Source organism: Schistocerca gregaria, chromosome 4 (assembly GCF_023897955.1).
Source record: "Schistocerca gregaria isolate iqSchGreg1 chromosome 4, iqSchGreg1.2, whole genome shotgun sequence".
Classification (NCBI taxonomy): domain Eukaryota; kingdom Metazoa; phylum Arthropoda; class Insecta; order Orthoptera; family Acrididae; genus Schistocerca; species Schistocerca gregaria.
The window spans coordinates 619846825-619873682 of NC_064923.1; the positions used below are offsets into that span (position 1 = coordinate 619846825).

Genomic DNA, 26858 nt, shown 5'->3' on the forward strand with positions numbered 1-26858 from the left:
TCATTTCTTTTTGAATGCCCCTTAAAAGCTCAAACTGTTCTTAACTATTAAACTAATAAATGGTTTCAGCTATATGTACCATTGTTTGTTGGCCAGGTAAACTTAAGGTTAAACATCACTCTGCTGGGGTGATACATTACACCGCAAGTCTCATAACAAAAAACATAATAAGAAAACATAATAATGAAAACAACATTCACAGGACATCTGTAGAATGAACAACTCTCATTTGATTTACACTGCTGTGTCCTTTAGGTAGTCGTTGATGAATTGTAGGTGTTTGCTGAGGCTCTTGTCTCATAATCTTGACTACTCTCTTCAGCATAATAAATCTCCCTCTGTGTGAGATGCCCCAAAAAGGAAGACAATATGTAAGTACTGAGTGTGTGATAGCAAAGTGAGCATATTGTAATATTTTGTGTCTTAGGCACTCATGACATTAAATGCATAACATGGACTACTTAGTGTAGTTAAAAAAAAAGAGATTTGAATACAGCATATTGGTGTCCTCAGCAGTCACTACTGCTAGACACTTCTGAATGTTTTGGGACAGATTATTGACCAAGAAAAGAAACTGAAGAGGAGCAAGAGTGGAACCCTGAGGAACAACTTGTCTAATACTTGCTCCTATGAATGTGTACTTCCAGCATTTATTGAGTTAATTGCAGCCCTTTGTACTCTTGAGAGATGTGATCTATAGGAATTATTGCATTATTCCTTCACTCAATACTCCAACAATTTTGCCATAAGTAATTTAGTAGTAAATAATTTAAAAGCCTTTTGCAGATCAAGGAATACTCCTGTTGTATACTTCCTGTCTCTGAGTGCAGTATAAACTTTACTTGGGAATGAGTGTAGAGTCCCATTTATTGACCTCCCATTTCAAAAACCAAACTGCTGAGGACTCAATAAACAGTTGCATTCCAAGAACATAAAAACACTGTTATATACTGCTATCTCAAAAGCTTGGACATACTTGATAGGCTCAAAATATAGGTCTCAAGGTTTCAGCAAGACTCCTTTTACCTTTTCTAAAGAGATGAACCACTTCTGCTGCCTTGATAATTATAGGGAATTGTCCAAATGGCAAGGAATAGTTTATTATATCTGACAGCAGGTAAGACACATGATAGTAGATTTTCTGGAGAAGGTGATGGGATATATGATCAAAACCACATGAGTGTGAATTTGACCTCTGCTTTATAATACTGGAGAGTACACCTGGTGTGACTGGATCAAGAGAGAATGGTTTGGGGAATAGCTCGCAGTATGAACAGAGATAGGGCACAGGCACACTAATTTGAGAAGAAAGTTTGTTACCAATTATTGTGAAGTGGTTACTAAGTATTTCAAATATTTCTTTAGGGTCAGCGATAATACTATTCTAATTCTTAATGTATGTCATTGAGTGACCTTTGCTTGTCTTACAGTGTCTCCTTTATAACTACCCACATGGCTTGGGCTTCATTCCTTGAGTTGATTATAAAATCACTGATTGTACAGTTTCTTGGCATCACAAATAACCCCGTTGATAATTTTTAACAGTCTGAAATAGTCATGTAATAACTTATTGTCCATATTCTGCTGTATTCAAAAAACAATTTCTCGCTCATTGGAGTTGAGCAGCTGTAAACCTGATCAGAAATGTTGCACTATGACAGAAGTGTAGAGTACCCATTTGTTCCCATACCTTACTGTCAACATCACAGTTACTATAAAAATCCCTCCAATCAGCTGTATGAAGCAAATGTGTAGAATTATTTGATACAATTTTTTTTTACTTGCTGACACTAATTTGTACATAGGCAGGTATGTTTCTGTTTGCTTACATGTTTGGAACAGCCATATTAATTACTGAACAGTTATGTAAATAAAATAGAAAGAAACTTCCACATGGGAAAAATATATTAAAAACAAAGATTTCAAGACTTAACAAGCGGGAATGTCTGCTTGTGTCTGTGTATGTATGGATGGATATGGTGTGTGTGTGTGTGTGTGTGTGTGTGTGTGTGTGTGTGTGTGTGTGTGTGTGTGTGTGTGTGTGTGTGCGTGCCCGCGTGAGTATATACCTATCCTTTTTTCCCCCTAAGGTAAGTCTTTCCGCTCCTGGGATTGGAATGACTCCTTACCCTCTCCCTTAAAACCCACATCCTTTCATCTTTCCTTTTCCTTCCCTCTTTCCTGATGAAGCAGCCGCCGGTTGCGAAAGCTCGAAATTCTGTGTGTGTGTTTGTGCGTTTTATTTATTGTGCCTATCTACCAGCGCTTTCCCGCTTGGTAAGTCTTGGAATCTTTGTTTTTAATATACTGAACAGTTATAATTAGATATGCCATGTTTAATGTGTGCAATAATGATATGTTAGTATTAATAAAAAGGCTATAAATGCCAAAGGACCCTTGGGACTATTTTAAGATGTCTGTGTTAAGGTCACCGCATCACAGATTATTAGGTCCTTGAATTGAATCCAGTCTGAAGTGAATATTGTTATTCCATAATCAGGTGATTGATAGAAGTGTAGAACTGAATGGTTCATGAGCCTAATCCCTGCTGCTGCACATTCAGAGTGTTTTTTGTAGTTCAGTATTTCAGTTTTAAGTATGGGATTATACTGCACAGTGTCTCTTGTAAATATTTAGACAGCCACATCCCTTTCTGTCAGTTCTACAGAAATGATTAACAGAGTGGTAGTGTGGAAGGGAAGAATAAGCAACTTCATCACCTTTAAGCCAATGCTCAGTTACTTAAATTAAATCTACTGTTTATGAGTGGTTTTCTAAGAATATTTGTAGGTCTAAACGTTTATTTCTTATAATCTGTAGATGTTGGAAGAAAAAACTAAAATGGGTGCATTGCTTTTAGTCAGTATTTCTCCTGCCTGCAATCACTTTTATAGTGGGGAGTGGGTGGTCTGCAAATTTTTAATCTTTGGAAGAGGGATTAGTTTGTGCTCAATTTGGGTACTTGTTGAGGCAGGATGCCAAAAACACTTAAAGCTTGTGGGTTTTTCCACTTCTAGTGCATCTTCTGATACCTTCTACTGACCGTGGAACATCTACTGGTGTTGACAGAACTGCCTCTGTTTGTGGAGTTGCTGCTTCTATTGCTGGTGATGTTTTAGGTGTTGGTTCTGGTACTGCTTCTGTTTATGATGCTCAAAATATGTTGTGAAACCATTGATTGGATGGTGTATTATGTGTTTCTGTGTGCTATGAGGTAAAGGGTAGATTGGTGGACACTACCATGCATTTATAAGACAAGATTTACTGTTGGTTACGGCTGGGTATGGATACAAAATGTTATACAAGAGGTTTGGCTGGAGTGAGACAGTCAGTGAAAATTCAACACTGACGAAAAATCTTGGTACCATTGTTTCAGTGTGGGTGACTGCTGATACAGTGTGGAGAATACGGTGTGTGGCCTCAAAGAACATTGTTCCCAAACAATTTGGATTAAATAACTTGCCTTTTCTTATGAACTTTTAAACTTTATCAGATGGATCATAGTGGGCTGTCACATGCTATTTTTATGAAGTGCCTGTTGAAGTTTCTTGATAGAAAAGAATTTCTTCTACAGCTTGCAATTTTTCCACCCTATTTTCCTAGTGACATTTTGCTGTTGTCAGCTGCAGCCTGTTGCTGGTAGTGAGCATTGCTACAGAGGGAAAGGGTGGCCAGTTCAGTATTCTGAGTACCAAGAAATGAAGAATAGAAATAAAGGAGTGGGAGGACAGTTGGGAAGTAATCAGTGTTCCAATGGTCAATCTTTGTTCCTCAGAAATATGGAGATGAGAGCTTGGCCACACAGTGCAAGATCTACATTGGAGGTGTACCATGAGCTATGAAGAAGTAGGTAGGATTTACTCTGTTGATAAGGCAGAAATCTAGATTAATGATCAATTTCTAAATGTCTTGTCTACTGTCATGAGACTGTGCAGCCTCACACAGTGTTATGAATACTGAAATAAAGGAAATATTTGTTTTGTCTTGGAGGGTGAAGTTACTGTTTAATGGAAGGTGATGTAGCAGTACAGTTATTTTTCTGACCATGAATTGCAGACTGCAACAGTTTCCATAATAGCAGATAAGTTGTGATAAATACTAACAACTCCTGTATGTGTCATTCTGCTGATCCTTACATATGCTCTGTTGGTATTCACGTCATTTTTGGAGCATGGAGTGGAGCTTCCAAAAGAAGGATGATGATCTTATGCTGTGAGGATGAGAGAAAATAAAATTAATTTGTAGTTTTCCCAAGTGAATTTTCTTTTTGTTACTGATAAGAATTCATTGCAGAAGTATTTGTTGGTGACAGATCGTACTGATCTTAGTGATGCAGTATTTTTACGACCCTTATTCCAATTCTGCTTAAGAAGAGAGCTTTTGTTGGTAAAAAAAGGGGGCTTTATGATTTATTTATTAATATTTTGTCTTTGGCGTGTGCCATAGCCAAGCTCTGTTCCCAGCAGATCTGATAATCATCACTCTGACAATATGAAAGTTATGCTGTAGGGTGATTTCTATCATTAGACATTTTGCCTTCTTCAGAGAGGTTGCTCTAGGCACAGATACAAAGATGTATTATTTCTTTAATGATTTAAATAAATATTGCTTATGACTGGTGAATTTAAGCTAAATGTGATATTTTTACTTTTATTTCACCTGGAGGCTGACTGGTTCTGTACAGGAATCTCAGCAAGATTTTTTTTTTTTAATTTATGTTCTTGGGAAACTGTAGCATTTTCATGGATTCTCTTCTGCAGGTGTAATGGTTGAATACTGGGTATGCAGAAGTCAATGTGATCAGCATAATTTTTTTGAGAAACCATTTTCTTAGTGGATGCAGCAAACAATTTTGAGCAGACAAATAGTTCCATGCCTTTGGTTTTTTGGCTATTGCATGTGAGATTTCTTTAGTTTGTGGCCACCCCCCTTTTTTATTTTACATAAACAGGGTATATTTTGCTCCTATCTGAAATAAGGAAGATATTAACTCTACAGGGTAGAAGTTCGTATGAGGTGGATAGCATCTCCAGTAAGGCACTGAAACTTTGTGGCCCTATGATGTGTAAGGTTCTTAGTCAGTTATATAATGACTATGTAATACAAAGAGGGACATGACATCTGTATGGGGAGAAATTATGGTGGGAGACCTGTAGGGTCCACTACTATTCTTCCTTCATATTAATGATCTACCATTTCATTTACATCAGATGGCAGAATTAGTCCTATTTACAGATGACACAAACATTGTTGTGAAGTCAAAGGTTCTTCAAGGATAATGGCTGGTTTTGCACAACTGGACTAGTGTAAAAAAAAAAAAAAAAAGGAGAAAAAAAACCACACAGCTCATCAATTTACGTGCAGTGAAAAAATATCCCACCTATTATTAACTTAGTGTAACAGCAAGAAATAATAAACAAGGTAGAAAATTTCCAAGTTCTTAGCTGTGCTTACTGATGAAAATCTGAACTGGAAAAACTGTCTAGTAAACTAGAAAAAAATTTCACATTTGGCTAATTCTGCCAAAACAGCAAATGTAGACTTTTGGATGGTAGAAACCAGCATGTTATCTTGTTTTCATTCACTGATGTCTTATGGGATAATATACTGAGGTAACTTCTTAATTATGCAAAAAGTAATTCTCACACAAAAGAAAGTAATTACTGTTACATGTAGGATTCAAACACATACATCTTGTAGGTGAGTTTGTAAGAAACTGGGAATACCAAATGCAGCTGCATAATACATTTATCCACTTGTGAAATTTTTTATCAAAGATCTATCAGAGTTTGAGAATAACAGATATTCGCAAGTACAACACTAGAAAGAAAAGTCATCTTCATTATCCTTAAATGAATCTAACTTCCGCGAAGAAAGGTATCAATTATGCAGCTGTAAAATACTCTGACAATGTTTTCATGGAAATGAAATGTCTGGCAGAGAGGAGAAATATTTTCAGATTTTGATCTAATCTTATCTTCGCAATCCCTATGGGATTGATACGTAGGGGGTCATAATATATTTGTAGATTCAGTATTTGGGAATCACCAGATAGAGTACACAGTGCACAGTGTTGTTTATTCAGTGGAAAGAAAACAAACTTGTTTATTCTTTGTAATACCTATGTTTCTTCGTTTTAAAAAAAATCTTTTCTCCTTGTATGGAACTGATTCAGCCTTTTGTGAACGAAGTTATAGCTTTTGTGAAACAATATTTGTCAAAATTAATAACATGGATACTGAGGAGCACTGTACAGTCGTGAACCTGCAAACAAGCAGAAACAAGCATGTGAAAATACAAAGTTGATAGATATTGTTGGGTCCGAGGATGATTCAGACATACACACAAGAACAGTTAGTGGGCATTCAAGGTGAGCTACAAAGACCAATCAGGGAGTTGCAGTTAGCATAGTAGAGCAAAATAGTCCAGTGATGAATTCACAGATGGCACTTAGCGGTAGAGGTGTAACTACAAGAATGCCACAGATGAAAGCATGAACGCCACAGTTCCTGCCAGAAGAAACTGGAATGTCGGTACACAATGCTTGAACTGGAATTCGAGCAAAATGAAATAACTGATGAACATATGAGGTTTGCAGTGGCTGTAAATGCATAGGCACCAAAGCTGCTACTATAGCTGCGGACATAATACTTCAGCCTAGAATGGAATGGCAGTAAACATTTTTAAAGAAGTTAATGATCGACAGAATGTGTAAACCACTTGAACAACTCATAGAACAGGTGTTGAAGAATGAACAGATGGGCGACAGGACTACTTCCGCATTTTGGTGACTCCTACAGGGCACTGTTGGAGAGGGAGACTTACCAGACATGACCCATCAAGACATTTGGCAGGAACAGATGCCTGGTGCAGTCAATGCAGTGTAAGTTACCTGTGCACGGACAAAGTTTATGCAGCACACCTAGTGAAAAGAAAGATAACAACAGGACTAACAGCGACAGCCATCAGGAGAAGATGTGTTGGTGCCATCAGTAGTTCAGCAATAAGGAATGAAACTTCCTGGCAGATTAAAACTGTGTGCCCGACCGAGACTCAAACTCAGGACCTTGGCCTTTCGTGAGCAAATGCTCTACCATCTGAGCTACCGAAGCACGACTCACGCCCAGTACTCACAGCTTTACTTCTGCCAGTATCTTGTCTCCTACCTTCCAAACTTTTTCGCAGGAGAGCTTCTGTAAAGTTTGGAAGGTAGGAGATGAGATATTGGCAGAGGTAAAGCTGTGAGTACCGGGCGAGAGTCGTGCTTCGGTAGCACAGATGGTAGAGTACTTGCCCGCGAAAGGCAAAGGTCCCGAATTTGAGTCTCGGTCGGGCACACAGTTTTAATCTGCCAGGAAGTTTCATATTAGTGCACACTCCGCTGCAGAGTGAAAATCTCATTCTGGAAACATCCCCCAGGCTGTGGCTAAACCATGTCTGTGCAATATCCTTTCTTTCAGGAGTGCTAGTTCTGCAATGTTCGCAGGAGAGCTTCTATAAAGACTGGAAGGTCGGAGACGAGATGCTGGCAGAAATAAAGCTGTGAGTACCGGGCGTGAGATGTGCTTCGGTAGCTCAGATAGTAGAGCACTTGCCCGCGAAAGGTAAAGATCTCAAGTTCGAGTCTCGGTCGGGCACACAGTTTTAATCTGCCAGGAAGTTTCATATCAGCGCACACTCCACTGCAGAGTGAAAATCTCATTCTGGAAATAAGGAATGAGATGTACAAGACTGTGTGCATTCCCAAACAGCACTGGCAGCCAGCAGTAGGTACAGCAGGCTGCAAGAACCAACAGAAGCACCTTCGGCAGGGAGGCGAGCATGATGAGAGACCCAGGATTGCAAGTAATTTGTCAATGTTATCCACTGCTTCACTGGAGTTAAATACTTGAGGTCTACCGAGCAAGGTGGCGCAGTGGTTAGCACACTGGACTCGCATTCGGGAGGACGACGGTTCAATCCCGTCTCCAGCCATCCTGATTTAGGTTTTCCGTGATTTCCCTAAATCGTTTCAGGCAAATGCCGGGATGGTTCCTTTGAAAGGGCACGGCTGATTTCCTTCCCAATCCTTCCCTAACCCGAGCTTGCGCTCCATCTCTAATGACCTCGTTGTCGACGGGACGTTAAACACTAACCATCACCACCACCACCACCACCACTTGAGGTCTTGTCATTCAGCAATTATCAGACTACCACCATGACCTTACAGGTGCACCTCACCAATAATGACTTATGGCACCTACGGAATGGAGGTGGATTTAGGATTTAAACAATTGCCATTGGAACTTTTGCTAGCAGAGGTGTCAGAGACTATATTAGATGCCCACTTCCTATGTAATGTGGGAATTGAATAAATGTCATTGCCAAACAGATTAAAAGATATGATGAATTTGTCATAGCTACACTTTGATGAGATATATGTTGCACCATAGGCTGCATATACAAAGAGATGGCAGAGGGCAAAAACGGCAACAAAGGGCGCTACAGCCAGTGGTGTCACATAATGCAATGAACCACATTAGAACCCCATCCAGTCAGCCAGTATCACAATTACCAAGAAGGTTAACCCCAGGCTGCTTTATGGCAGCAAAGGCTGAATTCGAGGATTTGTTAAAAGCAGATGTGGTACATAGTTCTGAAAGCCCATGGGCATATCCATTACACTTAGTAAAAAAAGGAGGACGGTGCTTGGAGACCTTGCGGTCACCACTGGAAGTTAAATGCCCGCACAGTGCCAGACGCTTACCCGGTACCCATACTTAAGGATTTTACTAACTTCCTTGCAGGATTGACAGTCTTTAGTGTGACTGACTGTAAGAAGGCATGCCATCCAGTACCAGCTGCAGAGGCAGATATACCAGAGACGCAGTCACAACACATTTTGAATTGTTTGAGTATGCCTGAATGCCTTTCAGCCTATCAACAAGGAAAAATGCATCTTCCAACAGTGCAGGTGACATTTTTGCATCAGTGTCAGAAGATGGAATAACCCAATTATGGACAAAATAGCCATTATTGAAGAAAGACATTGACCATCCAATTACCAAGAGCTTAGAAGATTTTTGGGGGCAGTAAATTTCTACCACTGACACCTGTCAAATGCAAGTGAGGTTCAGGCACCACTGACAGTGGCACTGGCAGGAAAAAACAAACTAGCAAGCAGCCCCTGAAGTGGTACTTCTTTGTGCAAAAGTCATTTCACTAAGTGAAAGAAGATCTGAAGAAAGTGGTTCTCTTGGCACACTCAGTACTGCATGCATCATTGGCTATAGTGTCCGATGCAAGTGAGCAGCTCTCCATCAATTTGCAGAAAACCACTGGCAGCCTCCGGGTTTCTTTTCATGCAAACTCACAGCAGTTCAGGTCAAATGGAGTGTGTATGACAGAGAACTTCTGGCAATGTGCGGAACTGTACATTATTTTCATTCCTACATTGAAGCCAGAGCATTCACTATTTATTCACCACAAACCTATTACATTCACATTCAGCAAATGTAATGACAACTGCTCTCCACAACGAGCTCAACAACTAGAATTCATTGGCCAGTTCATGACAGATTTGCATCATATTTAGGGAGCAGAAAATTTCATACCAAGTTTCTGGGATGAAGGTTAGCTTTTGGTGTGACAGCAAGACAGACCTCGACCTTTTGTTCCTGAAAAGCTGTGATGAGCAACCTCCAGTAGAATATACAGCTGGCGCACTCCAGTGTGAACAGTACTATAAAATTGCTGATGGACCATTTTGTGTGCCAAGCATTAAGAAAGATTGCCATAGATGGGCAGAAATGTGCATTGCATGCTAAAAATTCGAGATCAGATGGCTTATGCACAAACCAATAGGAGAGTTTCCACCATTCCAACATCTACAGAGCAGTTCACACACATTCACCTAGACATCATAGAACCACTGTCATCCTCAGAAGGGTACTGTTATTAGTTTACTGCTGTTGACCCATTCATGCAGTGGGTAGAAACAGTGTCATATGCTGACATATCGATGAAGACATAGGCATGTTTTTGGCAACTTGGATTGCTCATTTCGGTTGCCCCCTTTGTGTGATCTCAGACCAGGCCACCGATATGAATTGACTTTATTTTTAGAGCTGGCAAAGTCATGTGAATTCCAGCATCACCTCAAGACAGCCTACATTTCTGAAAGTAATAGTGTGGCATAGGACCTTGAAAGCTGCATTGGTGTGCGATTCCAAGAGCTGGACTTTAGCCATACCAGTGGTGGTGTTGGGGTTACAAACCACTTGCAAACCAGATTTAGGCACTTCCACAGTAGAGTTGGTTTACGGGGAAGCAGCATTTTTTCCTGCGCCATTGGAAGCAATGGTGAGAGACATGCCCTTTATTCTACAGCAAGTGCAAGAAGACATTTCCAAACAATGTCTGGCACCTGGTTCTCACCATGGAGAGGGCACCCAGTTTCTACACAACGACCTGGGACACTGTTCCCATCTGTGGTTACAGACAGATGCAATACGACCACCCTTGCAACTGCCTTACTCTGTGCGATAAAAGGGTTTGGTAACAGACAGCCACATGAAGAAGATAGAGTTCCACGGAAAGCAGCAAACTGTCTCCATAGACTGAGTGAAACCTGTACACATGCTGTTTCCCGAGGGAGAGGCAGGACAGCAACAACAGATAGAGATGGCCCCTGTACCGCTGGTATGCAAGAAGAAGAGACAACATGCTTAGAGAGACCACTATACTCAACGAAAGAGGAAAAGCTTTGGTTCATATAATGCCATGGTACCTGATAAAAAAAATGAACTCGTGGCCCCCTTTCCCCTCTCACTCTGCCATATGCAGTCTTTCTTCCTCTTTCCTTTTCTTTTCTTCTGATGTCCATGTGTCATTCCATGAACCACTTTGTACAGCTTGGTTTACATGATACATAATAAAGTTTTTGATTTTGATATTCTTTCATCCATGTGTGTTATAAAAATGTGTGTGTGTGTGTGTGTGTGTGTGTGTGTGTGTGTGTGTGTGTGTGTGTGTGTGTGGTGTGCATGCTTGCATGTTTGTTTTTCCACTTGTTTTCTTAAACCATTGGATTGATTTCAACCAAACTTGGTACAAATACCCCTTAGTGTCAAGCAACAATTGCTGTAGGGACAAGAACCATGTACCTACCATAGTTCAAGAGATATGATGTCATAAACAATGAGATGCCTAAGAAACTGATGCATCATGCATGATGTTTAAATGTGCTGCTATTTGTATTTACAGTAAATTTCACAGGCTGTATCCACATATGCCGCTAAATGCTCCCACATAAGTATATCATGGTACCACCCATAGTTTAGGAGATGTGACATCATACACACTGAGGTCTGTAAAAGTCTGCCGCATCAGGAATGATGATTAAATTTATTGCTTCTTTGATACCCACTCTATTCACAACATACTTAGCTGGCTGCATCCATAAATGCTTCTGAATGTACCTACACAAGTTTATCATTGTACAAAATACAGATCAACAGATACGATGTCATAGATACTGATATACATAGAAAAATGTCACATCATACGTGCAGTTTTAATACATTTATTCTTCACTACTAAGACATTTGTACAGTGGAGTCAGCCTAATCTGTGACAAATGTTTTTTATTCCAGACTTTGATCACAATATCAATTCCTTTGACAATCAAAGACCGGTATAAAAAGCATTTGACAGTATTGGATCACTGTTCATATTCACGATTATGTTGCAGCTGGTAATCCTTGACATCTGGCAGCACCTTTTACAGCTTTCAGCTGTGAAGTGAAAATGGCTGTAGGCGAAAACAATAGCTGTCTATAGTGGTAATGAAGAGATGTTGTCATAGAGGTGTTTGCAAAAGTGCAAATGTGAATCAGCTGCATCCAGCATATAGAAACTGTCTTGGATCATGTTTCTTAATCTGGATACTGTGCTTACTCATTATTACATTACGCATACATCTTTATATGACTGTATGGGCAATTTCACAAATATTTGTAATTGAAATTTTTCAATACTTCACTGCAAACACAGTTCAATTTTGTTTTTGTTTCTAATAGAAACTTGTAAAACAAATACCCAGGCAATACTGGATTTGTCAGCTAGTGTTACATAAAACACAGTTCAGTTTTTGTTTTCGTTTCTAATAAAGACTTATAAAATGAATACCCAGGCAATGTCGAATTTGTCAGCTATTGTTATATAAAGTATACTGAAAGTGTCAATCACACATTACTTTACAATGCACATATACTACTGCATATCTTCAATTATTTACAGAAAATATACTGAGATCCAATGGAACAGATGTACCAGATACAGCAGGAACAGGACGGTGGCGCACAAGGAAGAAAATGCTGCGACGGCGAAGTTCAGGTGGGCCAGAGATGTTTGGTACATCTGCACCAAACACAGGACAACGGAGAGGGTCACTTCCAGGGGTGCTGTCAGGTGAGATAAACAGCTATCATTTATGGACTTTTTGGACAGAAATACGCAGTTGTATAATTATTTTAGTTTATAATGTATTTTCTGTTTTTCTTTTACTTCCCCCTACTCTACAGTTTTGCAGTTCATTTTCTTCTTAGTTTTCTGGCAGTGTTCATTCTGTCTATTCTGTGGATGTTACTAAATCTTATTGTGTTTTTTCCTCGCAAATCATGAAGATAAGTTATAAAAGTGAAAGCTAAGTTGTTGAGAGGAGGAGGGAAAGGTCACTTGAAAATGTTGAGAAAAACGCTGTTCTTTGTAGACATTAACTATTTACATTTATAACCGTGCTTACAAAATTACTCTGCAAATAGTTCTAGGGTACTTAGTGAGGGTATGCCATTTCATATAAAGAATATAAGAAAAAGGCTCTTTATGTGTGTGTTTTTGTATGTAACTATAACCGTATTATATCTACAACAGCCAATTGCAAACACTACCAGCACATGTCCAAATCACTTAAACCTCTTCATTTACATTCTAATGTTAATTCCAAAGAATTAAGTGGAACTCAAAAATAGCTCACACAAATATTGTATCACTGCTGCAATATACTGTTCTTGTATTACTTTTGTTGGAATTTTCAAACAGCTATGGTTTATAGTTATTTGTTGGCAATCATAATATATGGTTAGTGTGGTATGTGATGTAGAGAGAAAGAAAACCAGCACATAAGAAATTAGTGTTACAGTTCATGATACAGTAATGGATAATGGAAGATTCAAAAAAAAAATGTGTGTGAGGTGATATTGAAAACACATAAAGTGGAAGGGGGTAGCGACAAATGAACATCAGGAAGCCCTATTTGTATTGTGTACCACTGAACTTTCACGCAGACTGCTAACATGGACTTATTAACACAAACATCAGTGCCAGAAAAAAATAAAAGTCATGTATACAAGGCTTAAGGAAGCTCACCAATGACAAAGAAGATTTTTTGGTGGATAGAATGTAATGAATACTGATTTAAAGTGTTCCTAGGTTGTAATAATGTTAGATTATCCTGGAAAGGAAGAGCAATAACTGGCCCCTACCAGAATTCACTATTAAATCATTTGAAAATAAGAAACCATGAAGATTATCTAGCACACTAGGAAGGACCCTTTATGAGAACAATGCTTCAGACAACAAAGTTGCAGTCATCTGTTCCCTGCCTTGAAAACTTGCTTTGTTGGTAAAAAATGAAATGTGACAGCTACTATCACATTATTGGACCATTCTTGTAAGCATTGACAAGCTTACAACATAGGAGGGAAAGTAAACAGACCAATAAAATTACCTTCATATGCTGACTTTCTTTGAATAGTGTATAGCATTTTTCCAAAATTCCCTCAATGAATCCAAGTTTTCTATTTACCCTTCAACAGCTGCTTCCCCTTTGTGAACATTGATCACAAATATTTAATTGGTATGAAAGTGTACACAGCACAGGGCATTATCACTAGTGCTGTATGCTATGCTATGGAATTTAGCATCACTAGTAATCAATGTTGTGCTATTGGACTTTTGCTTGTCTAACATTTCTTGTACAGGCACATTAACAGTTGCTGTAAACAAGATTCTCTTTACATACAGCTAATTATGAACTGCTCCACAGTTATCTAATGATAGTACTTTCATGTATACAACAACATCCTTAGTGACTAATCTTGAATATTTTACTCACTATATTGGGTATAATAGAAACTACAATCAAGAGCGGTCACACAGTGATGGAACTCATCTTTGACCAAAAAACCGTGAATAGGAGACAGGCTTCACGGGCTATATCAACATTTATGAGGGGCCTTCGAAAAGTTCTGTTACACAATTATTATGGCAGGCCAAGTAACTTTTACTGAAGGCTGCATTTTCCTTTAAAATGACACAGATACATGAGACACTTTTCAACATAGTCACCAAGTCTCTGTAAACAACAACTGGAATGTTCTACCTGTTGCACCCGACAAAAATACAGCATCAGTACACTGTTGAGTTCTTCACTCTTGCTCTGAGAGCAGACTGGGTGGAAACTAGAACATGTAAAATATTAGTTCACTTCGTTACAAGATACCTACATCTACATCTATATCTACATATGTATCCTGCAAGCCACCATGTCGTGCGTGGGAGAGGATACCCTTACCACTGCTAGTCACTTCCTTTTTTGTACCAATCATAAATAGAGTGAGGCAAAAACAACTGTGTATATGCCTTGGTATGAGCCTTATTTCTGTAATCTTATCATCATGCTGCTTATGTGAAAAGTAAATTTTCATAAACAGAATAGTTGTATATAGTCAGCCCCAAATGCCGGTTTTCTAAATTTCCTCAACAGTGCTTCTCGAAAAAGAGCATTGTCTTCCCTCCAGTGATTTCCATTTGAGTTCCTGAAGCATGTCCATAATACTTGCTTGCATATTATTTGAACCTACCAGTAATAAATCTAGCAACCAGCCTCTGAATTGCTTCAGTGTCTTCCTGTAAGCTGACCTGGTGTGGTTCCCAAACACTTGAACAGTACTCAACAGTGGATCACACTAGTGTCCTATATGCCGTCTCCTTTACATATGAGCCACACTTAACTAAAATTTTCCCAATACTTTACTAAAACTCTCCCGATAAACCAAAGTCGACCACTTGCCTTCCCTACCGCAGTCCTTACATGCTCACCCCATTTCATATTGCTTTGTAACGCATTGCCTAGATATTTAATGGACATAAATGTGTTAAGCATCACAATACTATACTGTACTCAAGTAGATAGGTATGAAGATTTACTTGCCATTGTGTAATCCTTTCCATAGGAATGAGCTGAGTATTTACAGTTTACAATTGTCTCTGAATATTAAAGTATCACTGGATACAGACAATTAACAAGATTATTATCTTGAAGTACACAGACATAATGTTCACAATTGATGTTCAGCTTAAGACATAACACACAGTGGTGCCCTATCTAAGACAGTGCTGCTGTCTTAATTATTGATCATAATCTACACGAGCCTTTCTCTGCTCAACAGTGTATCACCTTCCGTGCAGTGGTCCTGTGGAACTGGGAGAGTGGCTTCTTTAGTGCCTCCCATTCATCATTTCAGAATTCAGCAAGACATATTTCACTTCTGTGGTATCAAAACGCGAGGTTCAGCAACATTTGGATGATGTAACATTTCACACCCTCAGACCTCTGCACCATTGTTGCATAGCGCAGATGCAAGAGAAGACATTGGGCGGAGGACTGAATGCAGATCAGATGAGGAGGCAGGGAGGGTGCCTCCCTGCCCACACCCGAGTATCCACCTTGAGAGTGATAGGGAACACTGGGCAAAAAAGTCAGTCATAGGGTGCACACCAGCATCCAAAGATGCAAATGCCGTTGTCTGGAGCATGACAAAGGAATCTTTTGGACCAGTGTGATAACCTTCCAGTGGTAAATGCACATCCGTTTTGGCAACTGGACAGGCGCTGTCATCAGTGGCAGTGGCAGAATCTCAATCTCCGTGGGCACCACAGTGGAGTGCGCTGGCCGTGAACCACAGAGAGATGGAAGCGACAGCAGATGTAGACCCTAACTTCAAGCTAGGTCTGTGGACAAACATTTTGTGGCAGAATCACCGATATACTCAGAAGAAGTGCACCACACCTAGTTTAGGTCACACTGCTGCAGCACAGCGGAACCTTCGAAGACGTAAGAAGACTAGCGATTGCTTTGGTAGTGACTCCACGTTCCCAACACTGTTTCTTTCCCTGAATACTTTGTAGAAGACTTCAACTTGCAGGCAAAACTTTGGCTGACCTGGCAGAATGATTATTTCTTTGGTGGCCACAGGAGATGTAGGAGAGTATGGTGTTCCGTAAGTGTGTGACAATTATATTGGCAAGTTGCTGTCACGTGGCAAAGAGCAGTAAGAGGACAGAAAATTTTTCAGTGCCTGCACCCATATGTAGGAGAAATGTAGATTCTCCATGTAATTTTTGAACATTCAAATGAACTGTTCGACTTCACTGTTAGACTGCAGGTGAAAAGCTGTATTGGTCACACGGTATAAGCTATTGGCGGCACAAAACAGTTGGATGTGAACTATAGTCCACTGTCTAAGACAGTGCCCTCTGGAAGACCTTCAGGACAAAAAATAGAAGATAAAGCTGATATAGCGCTTGCAGTAGGGTGGGTGACATGGGGATAACAAAAGGAAACTTACTTTAAGTGTCTACCTCCACCAACAATCACGTCTTCCAGAGTGGACCCGCAAAATCAATATGAATGCATTGTCACAGTCAGGATGGATGTGGCCACTGAGAAAAGCATTGCAGCAAGCTGATTGATGTTCTGCACAAACTTTGCAATCAGATGTCACTTTCTTCATCTCGAAGCTTATTTCCTGCAGCCCATGATGTCTAGCAGGTTGCTTTGTGTGAACATCAAAATGACCTTACTGCTACAAAGACAAAACTTCCTGCTGTAGGGAGTGAGGAATCGCAATACACACATCACCATTCTCCATATGCAACAACAGAACACCTGATCATGTGGATAACTCACGACGAAATGAAAAGTAGCAACATGCCATGGGTTGGGGAATGTCTTTTAATCTGTGTGGCCACCCGTTGCACACATTTTGCTAAACATCCTGCAAAGCTGCATCAGAAGCAGTTGCTGTGGCAACAAGCTGAAAATTGAGAAATTTAAAATCCTGAGAAGCAATCTGAAAACATTAATCCTCAGATGAATCAAACACTGTGTTGGTACTGGCCGATAACCAAGACAAGAAGTCAGCATTTGAATGTTGGGCAGTTAACAACAATTAATACTGATAATTAGACAATATCTGAGCTCAAGGTTGCAATTTTTGCACCATCTGAGTTGGGACATGCTTCAAATAGGATGTCAAAGGCCAAAGATCTGTCAGCAAACAGCACATCTGACTACACAAACATCGGTGGAACTTCATAAGACCCCAGATAATGGCAAGTGCCTCTTTTTCAAGCTGAATGTAGTTACACAGTGCATTGTTCACAGTTTTCAAGGCAGAAGCAAGAGGTGTACCAGAAGAACCAGTTTCCTGGGAGAGCACTGCTTTGGTCCCATAAGAAGGTGCATTCACATCTAACATGACAGGCTTAGCTGGGTCAAAATGAATCAAATAATGATGGCTTAACAAAGTGTCCTTGTATCCTTCGATTGCTGAACTAAGTTCTGGCACTCTTTGGACCAAATACAAGGAATGTTTTCCCAGCACAGCCAGTTGAGCAGTGCACTAATTTGTGCAGTATTAGGAATAAATTTGATATAATAGGTGAGCTTCCCCATGACGGTTTACGCAGACAAGTGCAATGTAGTAGCATTAATACCCAGTGCATTAATTATGTGACCTAAGTAGTCCAGTTCTCCTTGTAAGAAGGAGCACTTTTCTTTGTTGGACTTTAGGCCAGCCAGAAAAAGAACTTTAAACAAACAGTCTAAGTGTGTTACATGATCAGCAAGTGTACAACTTGTGACTACAATTGTCTAGTTAGACAATTGTGATACAACTCACCATGTTGTCCTCATTGGTCAATGCTCATCAGAGACATGGATATCATCAGGAGTGCCCCAGAGAAGTGCAATAGGACTGCTGTTATTTTCTATGTACATAAATGATTTGGTGGACATGGTGGGCAGTAATCTGCACTTGTTTGCTGATGGTGTTGTCGTGTATGGTACGGTTTTGAAGTTGAACAACTGTAGTATGATACAAGAACACTCGGACAAAATTCCTTATTTGTGTGATGAATGGTAGCAAGCTCAAAATGTAGAAAAATCTAATTTAATGCAGATGAGTAGGAAAAACAGACCCATAATGTTTGGATACAGAATTAGCAGTGTCATGCTTAACACAGTCACATTAAATTATCTGGGCATAAGTTACAAAACAATATGAAAAGGAATGGGCATGTGAGGATTGTGGTAAGGAAGGTTAATAGTCAACTTTGATTTATTGGGAGAATTCTAGGAAAGTGTGGTTCATCTGTAAAAGACATAACATACAGGACCCCAGTGTGACCTATTGTTGAGTATGAATTGAGTGGTTGGGATCCATAATAGGTTGAATTAAAGGAATGCATCAAAGAAGGCACACAGACATAAACAACCTGAATGCTTTGTTATAATGCCATTATCTTTCCATCTGTGCAGTTTTTGAGCAACTTGTTTAGATGTTACATGGGAGACAGACAGACCCTGTGTGAAAAAATCAACTGTGCATTGCCTTTCACTATAATGTGCACTTAAAAGTCACTGGCCCCACATAAACATGGTTCAGACAATTCCTTGTACTTACTACACAAATCAGAAACATTAGAGTGAGGCACTGAAACACTGGTTTGAAAAACACTGTCTTGTCTGCACAGGTTGAATAAATCTAATAAGTCTAACACAAAAATATTTCCACTCTTTTGAGAATTAAGTTGTTGTTGTTGTTGTTGTTGTTGTGGTCTTCAGTCCTGAGACTGGTTTGATGCAGCTCTCCATGCTACTCTATCCTGTGCAAGCTTCTTCATCTCCCAGTACTTACTGCAACCTACATCCTTCTGAATCTGCTTGGTGTATTCATCTCTTGATCTCCCTCTACGATTTTTACCCTCCACGCTGCCCTCCAATACTAAATTGGTGATCCCTTGCTGCGTCAGAACATGTCCTACCCACTGATCCCTTCTTCTAGTCAAGTTGTGCCACAAACTTCTCTTCTCCCCAATCTTATTCAACACCTCTCCATTAGTTATGTGATCTACGCATTCTTCTGTAGCACCACATTTTGAAAGCTTCTATTCTCTTCTTGTCTGTGTTTCACTTCCATACATAACTACGTTCCATACAAATACTTTCAAAAATGACTTCCTGACACACAAATCTATACTCGATGTTAAGAAATTTTTCTTCTTCAGAAACGCTTTCCTTCCCATTGCCAGTCTACATTTTATATCCTCTCTAGTTCGACCATCATCAGTTATTTTGCTCCCCAAATAGCAAAACTCCTTTACTACTTTAAGTGTCTCATTTCCTAATCTAATACCCTCAGCATCATCCGACTTTATTTGACTACATTCCGTTATCTTCGTTTTGCTATTATTGATGTCCGTCTTATACCCTCCTTTGAAGACACTATCCATTCCGTTCAACTGCTCTTCCAAGTCCTATACTGTCTCTGACAGAATTACAATGTCATCGGCAAACCTAAAAGTTTTTATTTCTTCTCCATGGATTTTAATACCTACTCCGAATTTTTCTGTTGTTTACTTCACTGCTTGCTCAGTATACAGATTGAATAACATCGGGGATAGACTACAGCCCTGTCTCACTCCCTTCCCAACCACTGCTTTCTCTAAGTTTACAAGTGTTAGCTATGATTCAGTTGTGCTCTGTGCAAAATTCTACCAGGCTCCTTCCTCTTTCATTTTTTACCCCCAATCCATATTCACCTACTACGTTTCCTTCTCTCCCTTTTCCTAATGCCGAATTCCAGTCACCCATTACTATTAAATTTTCGTCTCCCTTCACTAGCTGAATAATTTCTTTTATTTCATCATACATTTCTTCAACTTCTTTGTCATCTGCAGAGCTAGTTGGCATATAAACTTGTACTATCGTAGTAGGTGTGGGCTTCGTGTCTATCTTGGCCACAATAATGCATTCACTATGCTGTTTGTAGTAGCTTACCTGCATTCCTATTTTTTTTATTCATTATTAAACCTACTCCTGCATTACCCCTATTTGAATTTGTATTTATAACCCTGTATTCGCCCGACCAAAAGTCTTATTCCTCCTGCCATCGAACTTCACTAATTCCCACTATATATAACTTTAACCTATCCATTTCCCTTTTTAAATTTTCTATCCTACCTGCCCGATTAAGGGATCTGACATTCCACGCTCCGATCTGTAGAATGTCAGTTTTCTTTCTCCTGATAACGGGAGGAGATCCAAATGGGGGGACTATTTTACCTACGGAATATTTTACCCAAGAGGACTCCATCATCATTAACCATACAGTAAATCTGCATGCCCTCAGGAAAAATTACGGCTGTAATTTCCCCTTGCTTTCAACCGTTCACAGTACCAGCACAGCAAGGCCGTTTTGGTTAGTGTTACAAGGCCAGATCAGTCAATAATCCAGACTGTTGCCCCTGCAACTACTGAAAAGGCTGCTGCCCCTCTTCAGGAACCACGCGTTTGTCTGGCCTCTCAACAGATACCCCTCCGTTGCGGTTGCACCTATGGTACGGCTATCTGTATTGCTGAGGCACGTAAGCCTCCCCACCAACGGCAAGGTCCATGGTTCATTGGAGGGTGGGGGGGGGGGGGGGGGTGTTGTGGGTTGGGGTGGGGGTGGGGGGAATTAAGTATATGAAACAGAACACAGATTGGCACTCCACAAGAAGTTGCTGGCAAACTACACATACTGAGGACTAGAATTCCTTGTCCATTATAGGCAGACAAAACAGAGCTGCTGTAATGGTGGGCTACTGAGTCTGCCGTATGTCTTGATTAGATTAGATTAGATTAGATTAGATTAGATTAGATTAGATTTACTTTCATTCCAATTGATCCGTAGTGAGGAGGTCCTCCAGGATGTGGAACATGTCAGAAAAACAACAACACATGACAAATATTTACAACTAAAACAAATAAGCTAATGTACCATTCCACAGGTCCCAAGCGGAATGATCGTCATTTTTTAATGAACACTATATGAAAAGAGTCATTTTACAAATACTAATGCACTGAATTTAAAATAAAAAAGTTTTTTTATTTATTTATAAAGTTATAAACATGTAATACAACTACTATAATACTTATTTACAATGAACACATTACTGCACTGAAATTGTGCAGAAGTTAGATTGTTGTTGTTGTTGTTGTGGTCTTCAGTCCTGAGACTGGTTTGATGCAGCTCTCCATGCTACTGTATCCTGTGCAAGCTTCTTCATCTCCCAGTACCTACTGCAACCTACATCCTTCTGAATCTGCTTAGTGTAGTCATCTCTTGGTCTCCCTCTACGATTTTTACCCTCCACGCTGCCCTCCAATACTAAATTGGAGATCCCTTGATGCCTCAGAACATGTCCTACCAACCGATCCCTTCTTCTGGTCAAGTTGTGCCACAAACTTCTCTTCTCTCCAATCCTATTCAATACTTCCTCATTAGTTGTGCGATCTACCAATCTAATCTTCAGCATTCTTCTGTAGCACCACATTTCGAATGCTTCTATTCTCTTCTTGTCCAAACTAGTTATCGTCCATGTTTCACTTCCATACATGGCTACACTCCATACAAATACTTTCAGAAATAATTTCCTGACACTTAAATCTATACTTGATGTTAACAAACTTCTCTTCTTCAGAAACGCTTTTCTTGCCATTGCTAGTCTACATTTTGTATTTCCTCTACTTCGACCATCATCAGTTATTTTGCTCCCCAAATAGCAAAACTCCTTTACTACTTTAAGTGTCTCACTTCCTAATCTAATTCCCTCAGCATCACCCGACTTAATTCGACTACATTCCATTATCCTCGTTTTGCTTTTGTTGATGTTCATCTTATATACTCCTCTCAAGACACTGTCCATTCCATTCAACTGCTCTTCCAAGTCTTTTGTTGTCTCTGACAGAACCAGAACTACGATGTCATCGGCGAACCTCAAAGTTTTTATTTCTTCTCCATGGACCTTAATACCTACTCCAAATTTTTCTTTTGTTTCCTTCACTGCTTGCTCAATATACAGATTGAATAACATCGGGGATAGACTACAGCCCTGTCTCAGTCCCTTCCCAACCACTGCTTCCCTGTAATGTCCCTCGACTCTCATAACTGCCATGTGGTTTCTGTACAAATTGTAAATAGCCTTTCGCTCCCTGTATTTTACCCCTGCCACCTTCAGAATTTGAAAGAGAGTATTCCAGTCAACATTGTCAAAATCTTTCTCTAAGTCTACAAATGCTAGAAACGTAGGTTTGCCCTTCCTTAATCTAGCTTCTAAGGTAAGTCATAGGGTCAGTATTGCCTCACGTCTTCCAACATTTCTACGGAATCCAAACTGATCTTCCCCGAGGTCGGCTTCTACTAGTTTTTCCATTTGTCTGTAAAGAACTCGCGTTAGTATTTTGCAGCTGTGACTTATTAAACTGATAGTTAGGTAATTTTCACATCTGTCAACACCTGCTTTCTTTGGTATTGGAATTATTATATTCTTCTTGAAGTCTGAGGGTATTTCGCCTGTCTCATACATCTTGGTCACCAGATGGTAGAGTTTTGTCAGGACTGGCTCTCCCAAGGTTGTCAGTAGTTCCAGTGGAATGTTGTCTACTCCAGGGGCCTTGTTTCAACTCAGGTCTTTCAGTGCTCTGGCAAACTCTTCACCCAGTATCGTATCTCCCATTTCATATTCATCTACATCCTCTTCCATTTCCATAATATTGTCCTTAAGTGCATCGCCCTTGTATAGACCCTCTATATACTCCTTCCACCTTTCTGCTTTCCCTTCTTTGGTTAGAACTGGGTTTCCATCTGAGCTCTTAATATTCATACACGTGGTTCTCTTCTCTCCAAAGGTCTCTTTAATTTTCCTGTAGGCAGTATCTGTCTTACCCCTAGTGAGATAAGCCTCCACATCCTTACATTTGTCCTCTAGCCATCTCTGCTTAGCCATTTTGCACTTCCTGTCAGTGTCATTTTTGAGACGTTTGTATTCCTTTTTGCCTGCTTCATTTACTGCATTTTTATATTTTCTCCTTTCATCAATTAAATTCAATATTTCTTCTGTTACCCAATGATTTCTACTAGCCCTCATCTTTTTACCTACTTGATCCTCTGCTGCCTTCACTACTTCATCCCTCAAAGCTACCCATTCTTCTTCTACAGTATTTCTTTCCCCCATTCCTGTCAATTGTTCCCTTATGCTCTCCCTGAAACTCTGTACAACTTCTGGTTCTTTCAGTTTATCCAGGTCCCATCTCCTTAAATTCCCACCTTTTTGCAGTTTCTTCAGTTTTAATCTACAGGTCATAACCAACAGATTGTGGTCAGAGTCCACATCTGCCCCTGGAAATGTCTTACAATTTAAAACCTAGTTCCTAAATCTCTGTCGTACCATTATAAAATCTATCTGAATCCTGTCAGTATCTCCAGGCTTTTTCCATGTATATAACCTTCTTTTATGATTCTGAAACCAAGTGTTAGCTATGATTAAGTTGTGCTCTGTGGAAAATTCTACCAGGTGGCTTCCTCTTTCATTTCTTTGCCCCAGTCCATATTCACCTACTACGTTTCCTTCTCTCCCTTTCCCTACTACCGAATTCCAGTCACCCATGACTATTAAATTTTCGTCACCCTTCACTATCTGAATAATTTCTTTTATTTGATCATACATTTCTTCAATTTCTTCGTCATCTGCAGAGCTAGTTGGCATATAAACTTGTACTACTGTAGTAGGTGTGGGCTTCGTATCTATCTTGGCCTCAATAATGCGTTCACTATGCTGTTTGTAGTAGCTTACCCGCATTCCTATTTTTCTATTCATTATTAAACCTACTCCTGCATTACCCCTATTTGATTTTGTGTTTATAACCCTGTAGTCACCTGACCAGAAATATAAAAATCAGTTGGTTTTACTGAGAAACTCATCAATGGAGTAGAAGGAGTTGGCCACCAATAAGTCCTTTAGGCTTCTCTTAAACTGAATTTCATTGGTTGTTAAGCTTTTTATGGCTGCTGGCAAGTTATTGAAAATTTGTGTTCCTGAATAATGCACACCTTTTTGTACAAGACCAAGTGACTTTTAAATTCTTGTGAAGATTATTCTTATTTCTAGTATTGATTCCATGAATCGCGCTGTTGGTTTGAAAAAGTGATATAATTTTAATGACAAATTTCATTAAGGAATAAATATATTGTGAAGCAGTAGTTAGTATCCCAAGTTCCCTAAACAGGCTTCTGCAGGATGTTCTTGAGTTCACACCACATATAACTCTTACTGCACCTTTTTGTTCCCAGAAAACTTTAGCTTGGCTTGATGAATTACCCCCAAAGAATAATCCCATATGACATTATGGAATGAAAGTAAGCATAGTATGCCAGCTTTTTCATTTTTATATCCCCTATGTCTGACAAAATTCACATTGCAAACAGAGATTTGTTAAGACGCTTCAGCAGTTCTGTGGTGTGCTCCTCCCAGTTGAATTTATTATGAAGCTGTAATCCCAAGAATTTAACACTGTCCACTTCCTCTATCTTCTTGTCATCGTATGTTAGACATATACTTGTGGTACACCCCTTACAAGTACTGAACTGTATGTTGTTTTTCAAAGTTTAGTGACAAGGAATTGGCTAGGAACCAGTGATTAATGTCCACATTCATTTTATTGGCTGATCCTTTTTAATACTACACTTGATTTGCTATTTGTTGCAAAGTTTGTATAATCGGCAAACAAAATGAAGTTGGCATCTGGTAATGTTACTGATGAAAGATCATTGATATACACAAGAAAAAGTAAGGGCCCCCAAAATGGAACCTTGTGGGACCCCACATGTAAGTAGTTCCCAGTTGGATGATACCTGATAGCTTGATACATGTGATTCTTGAGTTTCTCCCGGCGTATTTGATAATCAAAATATCCATGGGTGTACTGCCGGTCTATAGTGTCCAACGGGCACAATATTTCTGCGATCAAACATGTTCACAGGAGCTCAGTCCGTCAGTTCACCTGATGATGGCGACATGTTTGATCGCCGAAATATTGTGCCTGTTGGACACTATAGACCGGCAGTACACCCGTGGATATTTTGATTAGCTTGATACATGTCTCTTTCCTAATAACACCCTTTGTTTCCTGCCAGAGATGTAAGATTTGAACCATTTTGCAGCATTTCCTGTTACACTATAATATTCTAATTTACTTAAAAGGATATTGTGATTTACACAGTCAAATGCCTTTGACAGATCACAAAATATACTAGTTGCCTGCAATTTTTTGTGTAATGAATTAAGCACATTTTCACTGTAAGTGTAGATAGCCTTCTCAAATTGGACGGAAATTTGATGCTATTTCTTTATCTCCCTTCTTAAACAGTGGCTTAACTTCAGCATATTTCAGCCATTCAGGAAATATTCCACTGATAAACGACTGGTTACACAGATAGCTTAATATGTTACTTAACTCAGAATCACATTCTTTAATTAACTTTGTTGATATTTCATCATACCCACTAGATGTTTTTGATTTTAAACATTTTATGATGGACATTATTTCTGTTGGGGTAGTTTATTAATCATGGAAACAGAAGCATCAGTGTCCAGCTGTATTTTAATTGTCATTTGTTCCACTTATAAGTGAACAAAAAGTTTGTTCACATGCCTACTTATGGTATTGGAAGATTTCTATGATGTGGAGAGTGTGAGGTTTGGCTGGTGCTACAGTGAATGGCTTCAGTGAAACCTTTTGCATGTGTTGATAGCTTAGCTGCAGCTATGTGTTTACCTAGTGGTAGTTGGTTGCTGAGCCTAAAGTGCCATGTTAATACACTGTCTGAATGTGACTGCCTTCCACTGTGGTAGCATGTTGCATCACAGTGAAGACAAGTTTTCCAGGTGTAATTCAAAAAGCACTGTGGACAAGACTTCCTGAGAGAATTTTGCAACACACATGATGTATCACAAGACTGAAGGTTTTTACTTCTATGCTTACTGTTTGTATGAGCCCTGTGTTTAATCACTTTAAAGCTGTCATATACTTTGGAATTAATGTCTTGTGCACATTGAGCAATGAAACACATTGAGCCTCAAAATCAGTCTCTGTTGAGTCCACAATTGTTTGAGATTCCCCAACTGTTTGTAAATCAGGATCAGATAGTTTTAGAAATGCAGAGCAAATGTGTGCATTTGAGACATTCTGTATGACTTTGAGTCATGTAACATGAAATCTCTATAACTGATACCACAAGAACAGTTAAAGTTACAATGTCTTGGTTAGCCCTGAGTTGGGCAATGTGTGGTTTTTATTGCTTGAGACAAAAAAATATAAACCTTGCTGCTGCAACATAGACCTGATTATCAAAATGTTTTTCGAGCAACTCAGCAAGATCATCGCACTTGACTGGTTCGGGTCTAGTATCTGGACATAACTTTACACACAGGCTGTAAACACTGGGTCCCATCATTAACAAAAAATAAGCACTGCACTGTACTGTAGCCAAACAGGCTTACAATTGCACTCGATATTCTGACCGTTCTTCTTCCTGACAATGGTATGGATGAAATTTAGATGTGGCAACCCATAGCAGAGCTGCTTTGCAGTTGAGTAGTGATGTCATTTGTACACTGAGCAGCAGGTGTTCAAACCTGCAGCACCTGGAACT

General features: G+C 39.5%; 1 protein-coding gene across 5 annotated transcripts in view; it reads left to right on the forward strand.

Annotated features, from left to right (window-relative positions):
- The window catches only part of LOC126365762 (uncharacterized), a 1228930-nt gene that overhangs the window by 1195980 nt on the left and 6092 nt on the right, over positions 1-26858 (forward strand). For all 5 annotated transcript variants that reach the window (XM_050008264.1, XM_050008265.1, XM_050008267.1 and 2 more), the window contains one exon: positions 12280-12450. In XM_050008264.1, coding sequence (XP_049864221.1) covers positions 12280-12450 — 171 coding nt within the window. The remainder of the gene's footprint in view (positions 1-12279; positions 12451-26858) is intronic.